We start from the raw sequence: 14,381 nt of genomic DNA on the forward strand, positions 1-14,381 counted from the left end.
TTGAAATAGCTCAAGTGGAATTCCATCACTTCCACTAGCTTTGTTCATAGTGATGCTTCCTAAAGCGCAGTTGACTTCGCATTCCAGGATGTCTGGCTCTAGGCGAGTGATCACACCATTGTGATTATCTGGGTCGTGAAGATCTTTTTTGTATAATTCTTGCCACCTCTTCTTAATATCATCTGCATGTGTATTCTTGCCACCTCTTCTTAATGTCATCTGCATCCGTTAGGTTCAAACCATTTCTGTCCTTTACTGTGCCCATCTTTGCATGAAATGTTCTCTTGGTATCTCATTTTCTTGAAGAGATCTCTATTCCTTCCCGTTCTGTTGTTTTCTTCTATTTCTCTGCACTGATTACTGAGGAAGGCTTTCTTATCTCTCCTTGCTGTTCTTTGGAACTCTGCATTCAAATGGGTTGATCTCTCCTGTTCTCCTTTGCTTTTTGCTTCTCTTCTTTTCACAGCTATTTGTAAGGCCTCCTGAGACAGCCATTTTTTGCTTTTTCACATTTTTTGGGGGGAGGATGGTCTTGATCCTTTCCTCCTGTACAGTGTCCCGAACATCTGTCCATAGTTCTCCAGGCACTCTGTCAGTTCTAATCCCTTGAATCTATTTCTCACTTCCACTGCATAATTGTAAGGAATTTGATTTAGGTCATGCCTGAAAGGTCTAGTGGTTTTCCTTATTTTCTTCAATTTAAGTCTGAATTTGGCAATAAGGAACTCATGATCTGAACCACAGTCTGCTCCTGGTCTTGTTTTTGCAGACTTTGTAGAGCTTCTCCATCTTTGGCCGCAAAGAATATAATCAATCTGATTTTGATATTGACCATCTGGTGAGGTCCATGTGTAGACTTTTCTCTTGTACTGTTGGAAACGGGTATTTGCTGTGACCAATAGACATGGATATTTGAGACCAGAATATAAATGACCTGCTTATGGTTGCAAGTAGCCCCTCAAAATATTCAGTTTCTTTCTTTCTTTCTTTTTTTTTTTTTTTTTTTTTGCAATATTTTAAACAAGAAAGCTCAAGAGTTTTCACATAGGTTGGAACAAAACCAGATGGATTTCCATGAGTAAGAAATTTGTGTGCTTGCAACTGAATCCTAGTGGAAAAAATTTAAGTGTAGGAAACCTAAGCTGTGATTCACAAAGGAAAACTTGTTTCTCAACCTTTTTTCACTAAGCTTTATTTTAAAATATTTTATTGTCATCAAGACAAACTGTTGCTAACAGTATTTTAATTGTTTAAAAATGTTCATGTCATTAATATTTTATTTTCATCCCACATGTGACTACATACGGTTTTGATGTGGGTGATATTTCTTAAGTATGAACAGAGGGGAAGATGTTCAGCGGTTCACAGAGGCATACAGGGACTCTAGAAAGATGAGAGTGTGGTATGTACACAGAGTGATCCCCTCTTAACCTAGATGCACAGTTTAATTCAGGATGCACGGAAATCATTAACAATAAGGATTTATTATAGAATCCACAGCCTTGGAGAGAGAAGACTGTCTGTGGACCACATTTCTGTCTAAGACTTAATGCTTTATTTCTAAGGAGCAGAAGGTACCTCTAGACACCTATGAGTAAAATAGGGCAGCAGGTTGTTGCGGTTGTTCTGATGCCAAGTCATGTCCGACTCTTTGCGATCTCATGGACTGTAGCATGCCAGCCTTACCTGTTCTCAATCTCTCCCAGAGTTTGCTTAAACTCATATCCATCGAGTCCATAACGCTATCTAACCATCTCCTCCTCTGCTACCCGCTTCTCCTCCTGCCCTCAATCTTTCCCAGCATCAGGGTCTTTTCCAAAGAGTCAGGTCTTCATATCAAGTGGCCAAAGTATTGGAGCAGGTAAGGGACAGTTATTAGTGTAGGGTTCCTGTGCATTAAAAGGTTTCCACCCCAGCATTGGGAGTTGTGGTTGAGCACCCTTCTGGTGGGGCTTGGAGCCGAGACAGGGATGGATGTGAAATTGGCTGAAGACTTCATGTCAGTGGTCAATTTCACATGGAGAGCTTGGGACAAATTAGACATTTGGGATTAAAATATACACACTACTGTATATAAACTAGATAGATAACAAGGACCTACTATATAGCACCAGGAACAATATTCAATATCTTGTAATAATCTGTAATGGAAAAGAATCTGAAAAAGAATTCACATGTGTTTGTATGTGTAACTGAATCACTTTGCTGTACACCTGAGACTACCACAACATTGTAAATCAACTATACTTCAATAAAAAATTTTTTAAAATCCACTTTACACTAGCAGATCAAAGGAAGTCCTAGATCCCCAGCTGCGTTTGTACTTCTCACACCCAATTGATGTATTTAGAAACAGCAGGATTTATTTGCAGCACTTATTTCCTCAGGGACAGCCTGCAAAGACATTTATTTATCCACTGCTGTTTATAAAGACCGTGAGTTACGAGGTGACCTCCATCTCGGCAAGATAAATCCTGGTGGCCAGAGTCCCACCAGCCTCATCTGTTGCTGGGTAGCTGAAGCAGTTACTGAAATGTGTTTTCTTGAGAAGGCAGGAAGGCTCTGCTCACACACACAAGGCTTTGGTGAATTGTCTATAAAACTGCCAGACACCTATTAAGTGGGGGGTGTAGCTCATCTTTATAGAGCAGGAGGCAGGTTCTGATTGGGTGCTGGGCTGTTTCGGGGTATGTTGTCTCCACTTTTCCAAGAACCGGTATCAGTACCCATCACTGATACCCTGAATGCAGAGAAGACAAGCTGTATCCCCCCACCAGCTCCTCCCCGAAGCCTGCAAAGTAACTCCAGTAGCAAGAGGCCACCTTTTCCAAGGATGCCCCTGCTGTGTTTTAGATGACTGGTTGTTTCCATCACTGTGCTACGTGTCTGTTCATGATAGGAAAATCAAAGCCATGTGGTGTTGTTTTTTTTTTTTTTCATTGTGTAGTACAAATTTCAGTATGGCCACCAAGGCTTGTTTCTCCCTTGGAAAAGCAAGTAAGCCTGCAGAAAATAATTAAATACATGATGAAGTGAAGCAAAAGTCACTCAGTCGTGTCTGACTCTTTGCAACCCAATGGACTGTAGCCTGCCAGGCTCCTCTGTCCATGGAGTTCTCCAGGCAAGAATGCTGGAGTGGGTTGCCACTCCCTTCTCCAGGGGATCTTCCCAGCTTAGGGATCAAACCCAGGACTAGACGTTGCAGGTGGATTCTTTACTGTCTGAGCCACCAGGGAAGCCCCAAACACATGATATCTGGCCATAATTAGAGGCTGGAGAGGGTTAATTATTTCAGTCTGTTGTAGGTCGCCCACTAAAACATTCAAAGCAAGCAAGCGTCCGGACAGTTACCGAGTTAATTTACAATACAAGGTCTTTTTAACAGTCTCAGTCTTTTCCCTGCAGGACCATGCAGATTTGAGAAGCCATTTCTTCACAGTTGGGATGAAGCTAGAGACCGTCAACATGAGTCACATTTGCCCTGCATCCGTGACCAAGGTGAGCATCCCTCCCCTGCTCCTGACCTCCACCTCTGGAGTGGATCACATCGTAAGTCTTTCTATTCCAAGCCAACCCGAGGGAATAGGCTCAGTGCCACGTAAACCCAGGAAAGAGGGCTTCCTTTGCAGCCCAGCCCTATCTTAAGCTCCCGTTTTGGTCACTTACATCATGGAGCGAGTTTGATCAGGTGCCTCCTCTTGTAATGGGTGGGTGAACATCAGTTGTCCTCTGATAGTACAGAATGCAGACGCTTGTGTCGTACAGCGACTTGGAGGAAGCTGCCGATGAGAAACTGAGTTTATAGCAGTGAACTCAGCCACTGAATATGTGCCACCTTCTCTTATTAACTGCATGGCACTGAGCCTACCATTTGTCTGTGCTCATGAAAAGAACTGCTGATAAGTTTGCATACGTAGTATTTGAACTAATAATTGGGCTCCTCCTGCTACACTGATTATAGCCCATGTGATCTATTTTGAAAATACTTGAACGTGGTGATAAGCAAAGTCCTATTTCCTGTGTGAGGGGGCAGAGAACACTTCACTTCCTTTCTTTCATCTGCTTTCACCGATTAAAGGAAAAGTCATACATCTAAAATTCGCAGATTTAAAATGAAAGTACAATTTCATGTAACATTTTTATTAACGAGCTGATAGTCTTTTAAGATTATAATTTCCCTTCCCCATCAAAGACGTCTTTTAAGATTATAATTTCCCTTCCCCATCAAAGACGTCTCAGCTCACCTGTCCTAACATCTAAAGTATGTGTTTCTACTTTAAATACACACACACACAGACACACACACAGACACACACAGACACACACTATTTATTGGAGGAAGAAATGTCAACCCACTCACAAACACACACACACACACTGTTTATTGGAGGAAGAAATGTCAACCTCTCTCTCTCACACACACACACACACACACACACACACACACACACACACACAATTTGTTGGAGGAAGAAATGTCAACCCACTCCAGTGTTCTTGCCCAGGAAATTCCACGGACAGAGGAGCCTGGCAGGCTGCAGCCCATGATGTCACACAAGAGTCAGACATGACTGAGCATATCCACTATTTATATCATTTTATAAACGGTGGAAGAATCCAGCACATTTAGAGTCTAGCCAACATGCGTTTTAGTTCCATTAGTATGACCGAAATGATCAACGTAAACTTTCTCGTGACTGGACCACTTTGAGAATATGTATTGACACAGCAGGTGTTGCCGTGACCATTTGGGTGAAATATATGTACCTCATTTGAAAGCTGTGCCAGTCTTCCTCCGGAGCATTATTTGTTCATCTCGAGGAATTAACCCCGGACGCTGTTGTCTTCTCTTTCAGGTTTTTAACAATCATTTTTTTCAAGTGACTATTGATGACCTCAGACCAGAGCCTAGTAAACTCTCGATGTTGTGCCATGCGGACTCTCTGGGGATCTTACCAGTTCAGTGGTGCCTTAAAAACGGAGTCAATCTCACCCCTCCCAAAGGTTTGTGTTTTGTGAAAACTGACAGCGTTTGGGTGGTTCAGGAGGACTCGTATTGTCACCAAAGTGATGCCTTTGTTGATGGGGAGACGTTTGTGCCATAAACATTGCGGATGCCGTGGGAAGGCAGTGTGTTTCTTGGTTAGCTTGACATAGGGTCTGTTACAGCTCCTTCAGGCTTCCCAGGTGGTGCTAGTGGTAAAGAACCTGCCTGCCAACGCGGGACACAGAAGAAATGCAGGTTTGGTACCTGGGTCGGGAAGATGCCCAGGAGGAGTACGTGGCAACCCACTCTCGTACTCTTTCTTGGAGAATCCCATGGACAGAGGAGCCTGGCAGGCTCTATGCAGCCACACAGAGTTGGACACAGCTTAAGTGACTTAGCACACACACGTGTACACACACACAGCTCCATCCCCTGGGGAGGCATGTGACCCTGGGCTCCTCTGTGAAACATTGCTACCCTTCTGTTACTGTATGATTGGCAGCTGTGTTTCTGCTGTGTGTTGAGAGAGGGTACAGAATTGCCAAGTGATTGGGATTAAAAACTTGAACATGTCTGAGCTGTGGCTTTAAAAAGGCTGCAACCTGCTAACGAAACATTTCTTTAAAACAGTATTTCCAATAAGGTGACTTTTCCCTAGAGCCCAGGTGCTCTCATATTTTCAGCACTTTGTTTCCATAAGACATGACAGTAATTAAGTTGGGAACCAGGTTGCATTCAAGTCCTCTTAAATTGAGACCCATAAACCATAGTATCAGTGAGTACCGTGCTGTACTTTACAGATCTGATTTCTTGTCCTTGTAATTCTAAGGTTTTTCCAGGGAAGCTGCAGAGAGATGAAAGGTGAGAAGATGGATAGGAAAAGAAGGGGAATGAAAGAAGAGAAAAAAAACAAGAATAGAGAACTAAAGTTCCGGGGAGATTTTGACAGATAATCTCAAATGAAACAGGGCTTTTGTGCTTGTCTCTTCAGATCTCCAGAGACTGGGTTATATGTACATCAGTTGTGTTGCTCCTCACTTATTGTGGAATGACTATACTTTGCTGGGCTAACTCATCCTCCAGTGTCAGCCCCATGGAAGAGATGCTTTTCAATTATTTCCATCTCGGCCCTTGCTGCTTCTCATTGAAGTTCTGCAGTAATGGAATTCAGCCTGATTATAATGTTTCTCCAAAACACTGCTTCCACTGTTTCCAGTGCCAAATTAATCGAGTCCTCAAAATGAGGATTTCCCTACAAGGAGACTTAGTTCCAGGGAGTTGATGTAACCTGCCCAGGACCCCACGCTTAGTAACAGGACAGGCAGTCAGGCTCCTGATTCTTTGCTCAGTTATGGGTGGTGAAGATTAGGATCACGTGGCCTCTGTTTTTGTGTCCATTTGGGTGCCTGTGGATGACTCTACAAATCAGTGTGCCTCAGTTTTCAAGACTGGTAAATGGGGGCACCCCTGGTACTCCACAGATATTCTATAGCAGGGATCCCTGACTGCCGGGATCTGATGCCTGATGATCTGAGGTGGAGCTGATGTAATAATAAAAGAAATAAAGTGCACAATAAATGTAATTCACTTGGGTCATCCAGAAACCATTCCCCCACCCCTGGTTCATGGAAAAATTGTCTTCCGTGAAACCAGCCCCTGGTGCCAAAAAGGTTGGGGACCTCTGCTGTATAGAATCAAAGACGGGATACAAATCCCAGTGTTCTTCTAATTCTTTACGTGACAGTACAAGTTCTGTGTTGTGTGCGTGCATGCTAAGTTGCTTCAGTCGTGTCTGACTCTTTGCTATGCTGTGGACTGTAGCCCACCAGGTTCCTTTCTCCGTGGCGATTTTCTAGGCAAGGATACTGGAGTGGGTTGCCGTGTCTTCCTCCAGGGGATCTTCCTGACTTAGGGATCGAACCTGCATCTCTTACATCTTCTGCATTGACAGGCGGGTTCTTTACCAGCAGTGCTACCTGGGAAGCCCAAGTTCTATGTTATGAACCATCTACTGGTTCAGGCAGAAGAAGTCTTCTCCTTCTGTGAAATGTCAGCAGCTGGCCAGTCGTACAGTTGGAAAGCCCTCTGGCCATCTTTGTTTCTTCCCAACTTCTAATCAAAGTGTGTGTGTGCAGATGAGTCTCTTGTCATTGAAGAAAAATGTCACAGATATCTAAAATGTTGCTTGGTTGGACTTGAAAAATTTCGAGTTTGTTCCTAGAAAAATAGGATCTATTTAAGAATTTTTAAAAATGAGTTGGGTATTTCCTCACACAGTTTTAAAAAATAGGAAAAACATTTATATCTGCATTTTTTTTTTTTAATTTATTTATTTATTTTTAATTTTTACTTTACAATTCTGTATTGGTTTTGGCATAGTATATCTGCATTTTTGATGTTTGATTGATGGATGGTAGAGGTTTAACATTTACCAGGGTCTTGAGAATTTTTAAATATGTTTCCAAAAAGAGATTATTCACATAGCTTGGCGCTTTACTAGTAAAATGGATGTACCTGTCTTGATAATTGCATTTTATGATACTAAGAAAATTGTTTTATATTAATATGGTTGAACTCTTAAATGTGCAGTGAAATGATGGTACAATTTTTTTTATAATATTAAATATTTTTTATATCTTAAGCTTTTTATACCTACCCTTCAGCCATAAATATGACTTCACTGTCACCTAAGTACTTGTGATATTTGGTAAAATGAAATTGTCTTCATGTAGTCTTCCAGACCGTTCCTTCCACTTTTGAAATTGAAGCATAGCTTTTCTAGGAGGAATGTTTCTCTATTGGTATTATGTATCATTTGTAAAATACTGAGTAATTGTGATTAGTATCTTCCAATAAGAAAATCTCAGTGATAATCATTTTTTAAACCCTTAAAGCAAGAAGTGATCCATCAGTAATCTTTCAGTTCGGTTCAGTTTAGTCGGTCAGTCATGTCCAACTCTTTGCAACCCCATGAATCTCAGCACACCAGGCCTCCCTGTCCATCACCAACTCCCGGAGTTCACCCAGACTCATGTCTATCGAGTCGTTGATGCCATCCAGCCATCTCATTCTCTGTCGTCCTCTTCTCCTCCTGCCCCCAATCCCTCCCAGCATCAGGGTCTTTTCCAGTGAGTCAACTCTTCTCATGAGGTGGCCAAAGTACTGGAGTTTCAGCTTCAGCATCATTCCCTCCAAAGAAATCCCAGGACTGATTTCCTTTAGGATGGACTGGTTGGATTTCCTTGCTGTCCAAGGGACTCTCAAGAATCTTCTCCAACACCACAGTTCAAAACCATCAATTCTTCAGCACTCAGCTTTCTTCACAGTCCAACTTTCACATCCATGCATGACCACTGGAAAAACCATAGCCTTGACTAGACGGACCTGTGTTGGCAAAGTAATGTGTCTGCTTTTGAATATGCTGTCTAGGTTGGTCATAACTTTCCTTCCAAGGAGTAAGCCTCTTTTAATTTCATGGCTGCAATCACCATCTGCAGTGATTTTGGAGCCCCCCCCCCAAAATAAAGTCTGACACTGTTTCCACTGTTTCCTCATCTATTTCCCATGAAGTGATGGGACCAGATGCCATGATTTCGTTTTCTGAATGTTGAGCTTTAAGCCAACTTTTTGACTCTCCTCTTTCACTTTCATCAAGAGGCTTTTTAGTTCCTCTTCACTTTCTGCCATGAGGGTAGTGTCATCTGCATATCTGAGGTAATCTTTAGGGGTTGTCTTTTGGCTGTAGGACTGTTGTCTTGAGATGGTAGAGCTTTTACATATAATCCAGTAAAAAGAAAAACAAAAACTTATATAGGTTTATAAATACGAGTAGATACTTAATGATAATAGAATCATGCCTTTTATGTGAACTCATCATAAGAGGAGAAATGCCCAGTAAAGTCATACTGAGATGGCACGGATTTCTCAGATGAGGTGGATATCCCAAAGAGAAAGGAAGAAGCAGGTCTGTTTTGATGGAGTATGGAGGGACAGGTTCTCTCAGACTTGCTGGCAGGAATGCAGGTAGGTGCCAACTGTATGCAAGGCAGTTTGGGAAGTTTCACCAAAATTACAGATGCATTTAGCTGTTAACTTAGCATTTCCACTTTGGGGAATTTCTCCTAAACTTACAATGTACTGATAATATGCATAAAAGTTTGGTTATTTTTGCAGCATGATGTGTAATACCAAAAGATGTGGGAAAATCCAAGTGTCTCTCTGTATGGGGTTGCTTAACTCAATTTTAGGTGCTTATATAGTGAACACTGTGCAGCTGTTGAAAAGAGTGAGGCAGAGCTCTCTGTATTGACCTGAGATGCTCTGCACAACGTCCTGTGAGTGGGCTGATCAGTGGGTTACAGCACCATGCCTTTTTGTGCTAGAAAAGAGGCTAGGAAGGGTGTATATTTTAATGTTTCTTTATGTATTGCTGCGTTGGGTCTTGGTTGCAGTGAGCACGTTTTCCTCTGGTCGTGCAGCACGGGTCTAGTTGCTCTGTGGCATGCGAGATCCTAGTTGAGCCCACATTCACCTGCATTTCTTAACCACTGGATCACCGTGGAAGTTCCAGGATGTGTATTTATGTTTGCACATATTCTTGTAAAGAGCGTCTGGAAGATTATGTAAGAAATTAATGAAAATGATGACTTGTATTTGGGAGCCTAGGGTATGGAGGTGGCAACCAGGGCAGCCAGGAACCAGACTTTTAACAGAATAGTTTTTAACTATTTTTATTTTCTCTTTGCTCTACATGAATGTTTTATTTATTCAAAAATGATTATATATTATTATAAAAGGGTTTTTATAACTGAAAGTGGTATTAGAGATTATCTCATCACCTCCAATCATTATATATGTGGGGAAATTGAAGTTTAGTTGGGTTAAATGGTTTTTTAAGTTTTTTATAAGTCTTGGGGCTGAACTTGGCATAAAACTCCATTCTTAAGATCCCAAGTTGAATGTGTTTTCTGTGTAACCACCCTTTATTGCTGTTTTCTCTCCCTGATACTTTGTAAAATCCACCCTTCTCAGTAATTTGAGGGCATTTTGGTGGCCTTATGCAGGGCTGAGCAATGTCAGTGGACCATGACTTTCCCCTGACTGGAATGGTCTTTGGGTCAAAGCATTTGGAGAATTTCAGCTCTAGGGAATAAAGTTCCAAATGTTTACAGTTATAACAAAGATACAGCTTTAATTATTGAACTCCCTTAGCACTTGGGGCTTCCATGGACAGAGGAGCCTGGCAGGCTACAGTCCATGGGGTCGCAAAGAGTTGGACACAACTGAGTGACTAACACTTAACACCACTTGGGGACACCATATTGACTGTGTATTTACATGTGTCATATATGTAGTAAAGTGTTTTATTTTTTTAATTAAAGTGAATTAAAATTGAGAGATGCTGGTGGTCTCGGTAGTGGTGATTTTATGGTTGCTTGAGATAACTTGTTACGTGCCTTATATATCAGCACCTAATCTGGCAATCACGCTGTTGGATGCTTTCCAGCACCCTTATTTGCTTCAATAATGTCTGAAAGTTTGTTGTTTTTAACTTGAATTCTGAGAGTGTGTAGGATTTATTATTTTTGTTGTTGTTGTTTAGTCGCTCTTTTGCAACCCAATCGGCTGTCGCGGCCCACCAGGCTCCTCCATCGTGGGATTTCCCAGGCAAGAATAGTGGAGTGGGTTGCCGTTTCCTTCTCCAGGGGATCTTCCTGACCCAGGGATTGAACTCCCGTCTCCTGCATTGGCAGGTGGATTCTCTACTGCAGATTCTTTACCATGGAAGCCCAAGATTTATAATACATGTTGAAAACGAGTGCATATGTTTTCTTGTAGGCATGTTTTCCATGAAAGCGTTACATTGTTTAGATTTCTGTTAGAACCATAAGCACTGCATTGAATTATAACAGGTCTGAATCCCAAAAGAGAGTAATGCACTCATTCCCCAGTGTGAAACAGCTGATGAAACGAGACACTTGGCGACACAGGAGATGTGCAGACAACATGCGTCCCTACTCACATTATTTTGACTCCATTCCTCTTTAAAAAAATCTGTCGCCAGATTCCAGATATAAATAGTCTAAGCTAGAATGGATCGAAATCTTTTAGCGTTGTCTCCATTTGAGCAGGTGCTTTCTTCGTAAGCAAAGGACAGAATCTTGGCAATTCTACTGCATTCCTTGCAGCCCAACAAACAGCGGTTCAGTGTTACAGCCACTTTGAAAGGGGATCAAACAAATAAATCAAGAAGGGAGAAATGCATATAGGTTATCAACCGTGACTTGCTGTGTTTAAATCATTTCATTAACCTCCTTGGTGCGTAACATCCAAGGTTAGGGACAGAATCACACCCCCCAGGGGATCTTTGCAGAGCATGTGAAGCCTGTATATTTCTGCTGTAAAATGTGCAAGCAAAAGCTTCTACCTCTGCTAAGTCACTTCAGTTATGTCTGACTCTGTGTGACCCCACAGACAGCAGCCCACCAGGCTCTCCCGTCCCTGGGATTCTCCAGGCAAGAACACTGGAGTGGGTTGCCATTTCCTTCTCCAATGCATGAAAGTGAAAAATGAAGTCGCTCAAGTACTTTGTCTCTCCTATTTAGCCATCTTAGTAGACACAGAACACAGTTTAAGAAGTAGAAGTGTTTTTCAATGATTATTAAGACACACGGTGATGAACCCTAATTGGTATTCTCTTTTCCTCAGACATTGACTGTCATCTCCTATTTCAGACATTCCAATGGGGGCAGAAAATAATGAACACACTCGTGGACCTCCCACCTTGATTGAAAAGAGGGCTACCATTTTGCCATATTTGATTCCGCTTTTTAAACAATGAAATAGAGCATTGTAGGTATTACTGGAGACCCAGTCGACCTTGACTCTTCTATTTCACACCCCCACGTGATCTGTCGCGACCAGTCCATATTCTCAAGGTCTGACTTGGTGCCATCATGACTGTGCTCATCCTGGTTGCCATCAGGTCTCCCTACTCTTTGGGTACATTTTTAACATCTGAAAACATTCCTGATTGTTGCAAGCTAAGCATCCCTCTTGCTCACTTATCCCTGAATTTACTCTGTTCTTTAAGATTCTTAAGCTAGTTTTGCCTTTGACAGTTGGCGTTTATACGATATCAGATTCCATCCTGGGGACATATCTATATCTCCTAACATTGTTTACGAATCAGAATAACACTTTGAGCCTGACTCCCGACTTAGGGGTGTGCGTGTCACACTGTGACCTTCCATGCATTAAATACTTCTCAACATTTATTCTAAAAGATAAGGACTTTGGATAAGGCTGGTGTTTATACTAACTGGACTTGTTTCCCTCCCCCATCTTTCCTTGTTTTTCTTTTTTCTTTTTCTGTGCTATTCCATGAATGTAAAAACAGATTAATTCAATTGGAAATGAATGTGTAAATTTTCAAGATTGGCAGATTGAAAGGTTGTGAAAATGAATGTCAACTAAAAATATGGAGGGAGGTGGTAGATTTCGAAGGCAGGGATTGCTCTTTAAAAAAAAAAGAACACAGAATAGGAGCTTTTACTCCTGTGGTCCTTTTTAAAAAATTTTTTTGAGAGAGAAATCTTTTTTTAAAGCCTTGCCCTTCCCCCCAATTCCAAGTCACTGGCAAGGGCCAGAAGACCGCCATGATTGCCTCGGGGTTGTCATGGTTCACTTCCTGGCAGTGGTGAGAGAGGTAACTTTCTCTTGTAATTGGATACAGTCCAGATTCTGTTAGTAAAGAAGTGGAAGGCTGACCCATTGTATTACTGAATTGGTTGGTGCTTTGATTATCTTTTAAAATAGAGCAAAGATGCTATGCCTTCAACATGTTTTTATTATTGAAATAATTCATGAACATGAATGAAAATTTAGAAAACGCAAAGAGGTAAAAGAAAAAGTATCCAGAAGTCCTACCGCTCAGATAATGATTCTGATATTTCCTAGTAAGTTTTCCTTACATTTCCTCTAGTCCTTTTCTTTGCATACTTTAATATCAGTTTAATAATTCTGTATATGGTTACAGCAGTCCTTTCATCTTAACTCACAATAATCATTTTTTCATGATTTTTTTTTTTAAGTAAACTAAATGCAGTTTTCATGCCTGCATGAATTTCCATGGACTCAGCTAAGTTTCATATCATTTCTATTTTTGGATATAAAAATGTTTTTTTTAATCCTCAGAATTATCACTAATAATGCCATTGTATCTTCATGTATCACATTTTATAAGTTTGAGGGGGTTTGTTTTTATGGGCTTCATTCCCAGAAATGAAATCATTGTGTCAACGTTCATGGACGTTTTTACTGCTGAGTTCTCTTTCAGAAGAATTGTCCACTTGCACAGCCAGTAGTCAATGTTTGCAAGTGGAGCTGTTCCATGTCAATTAATTTGTATCATAAGGAAATGGGTCATCGACCTGTTTCCTTCTGGACCTGTAACAGTTGGAACTTCATACAGAGTAAACACTAATTAAAGCTTAAGTAACCCTGGTGGTGGAGGTTCAACAGTCTCTGATGGCAGCTCATTGCAAAATTTAATAGCCCAGGGGGTTTTGATTTCCTTTTATTTTCTTTTCCTCTCTGCTGTTTTCCTCCCTCCTGGGTTTAAAACATGCTTTCCTGGCTGCTGTTAAGCCTTAGTACTTCTTGTTCTGTCTTTGTTGATTAATGAGTATAATTGACCCCTGTTGTCTCTATTATACAAGCCACAGCAGTTTGTTTTTTAATGTAGCAGTTATTTTCTGAGCTGTCACAAAAATGCCTTACAAAGCGAGCTCATTATCAGTTCCAAGGAGAAGAATTTCAAGTGAGACAGCGAATGAAGGTCTGTTAAGAGAAGGAGGAGGAGAAGTTGAAGCTGTTCAAATGTTCAAGAAAAGGAGAGAGTTCTGGGGGCAGGATAACGGCTTATTGCTCGGGTACCCAGCAAAACTTGGATATATCCTGAAATTAGTAGAATAAAAATCGCTTCCTGTAGAGTCTTGGCAACTGGGTATAGAAGGACAGATTGCAGGTCCAAGAAACCTTGAGTCTCCAGGGTTTATGGAGAGGATTGAAATCCATTAGAAGTTGGTGGTTATGAATGTGATAGAACACCCAGGTAAAAGTCTATCTGTACGAGGAGTAGAGGTGATCTGTTAAGTTGGAAAGTTTTATCTGAACAAGATGCTAACCAAACAGAATACCTAAGTTTTATGTTCTTTCAGAAAATGGTTTGCTATTCATTTATAATAGTTTTTTCACCCCCATTTCTCCCTTCTCCCTTTACCCCACGATCTTGATGAGATTTTTCCTTTGCTCACAAACTGACCCAGAGTGCAGCAGAGGTCCAGGGAAGAGAAACGGAACGAAAGGAGAGCTTGGCTTTAACACAGCCAGT

General features: G+C 41.3%; 1 protein-coding gene across 1 annotated transcript in view; it reads left to right on the top strand.

Moving 5' to 3' along the window:
• The window catches only part of SFMBT2 (Scm like with four mbt domains 2), a 176,632-nt gene that overhangs the window by 107,058 nt on the left and 55,193 nt on the right, over positions 1-14,381 (top strand). The window contains exons 8-9 of the mRNA XM_040248245.1: positions 3,406-3,498; positions 4,857-5,004. Coding sequence (XP_040104179.1) covers positions 3,406-3,498; positions 4,857-5,004 — 241 coding nt within the window. The remainder of the gene's footprint in view (positions 1-3,405; positions 3,499-4,856; positions 5,005-14,381) is intronic.

Source organism: Oryx dammah, unplaced genomic scaffold (genome assembly GCF_014754425.2).
Source record: "Oryx dammah isolate SB20612 unplaced genomic scaffold, SCBI_Odam_1.1 HiC_scaffold_10, whole genome shotgun sequence".
Taxonomy (NCBI): Eukaryota; Metazoa; Chordata; class Mammalia; order Artiodactyla; family Bovidae; genus Oryx; species Oryx dammah.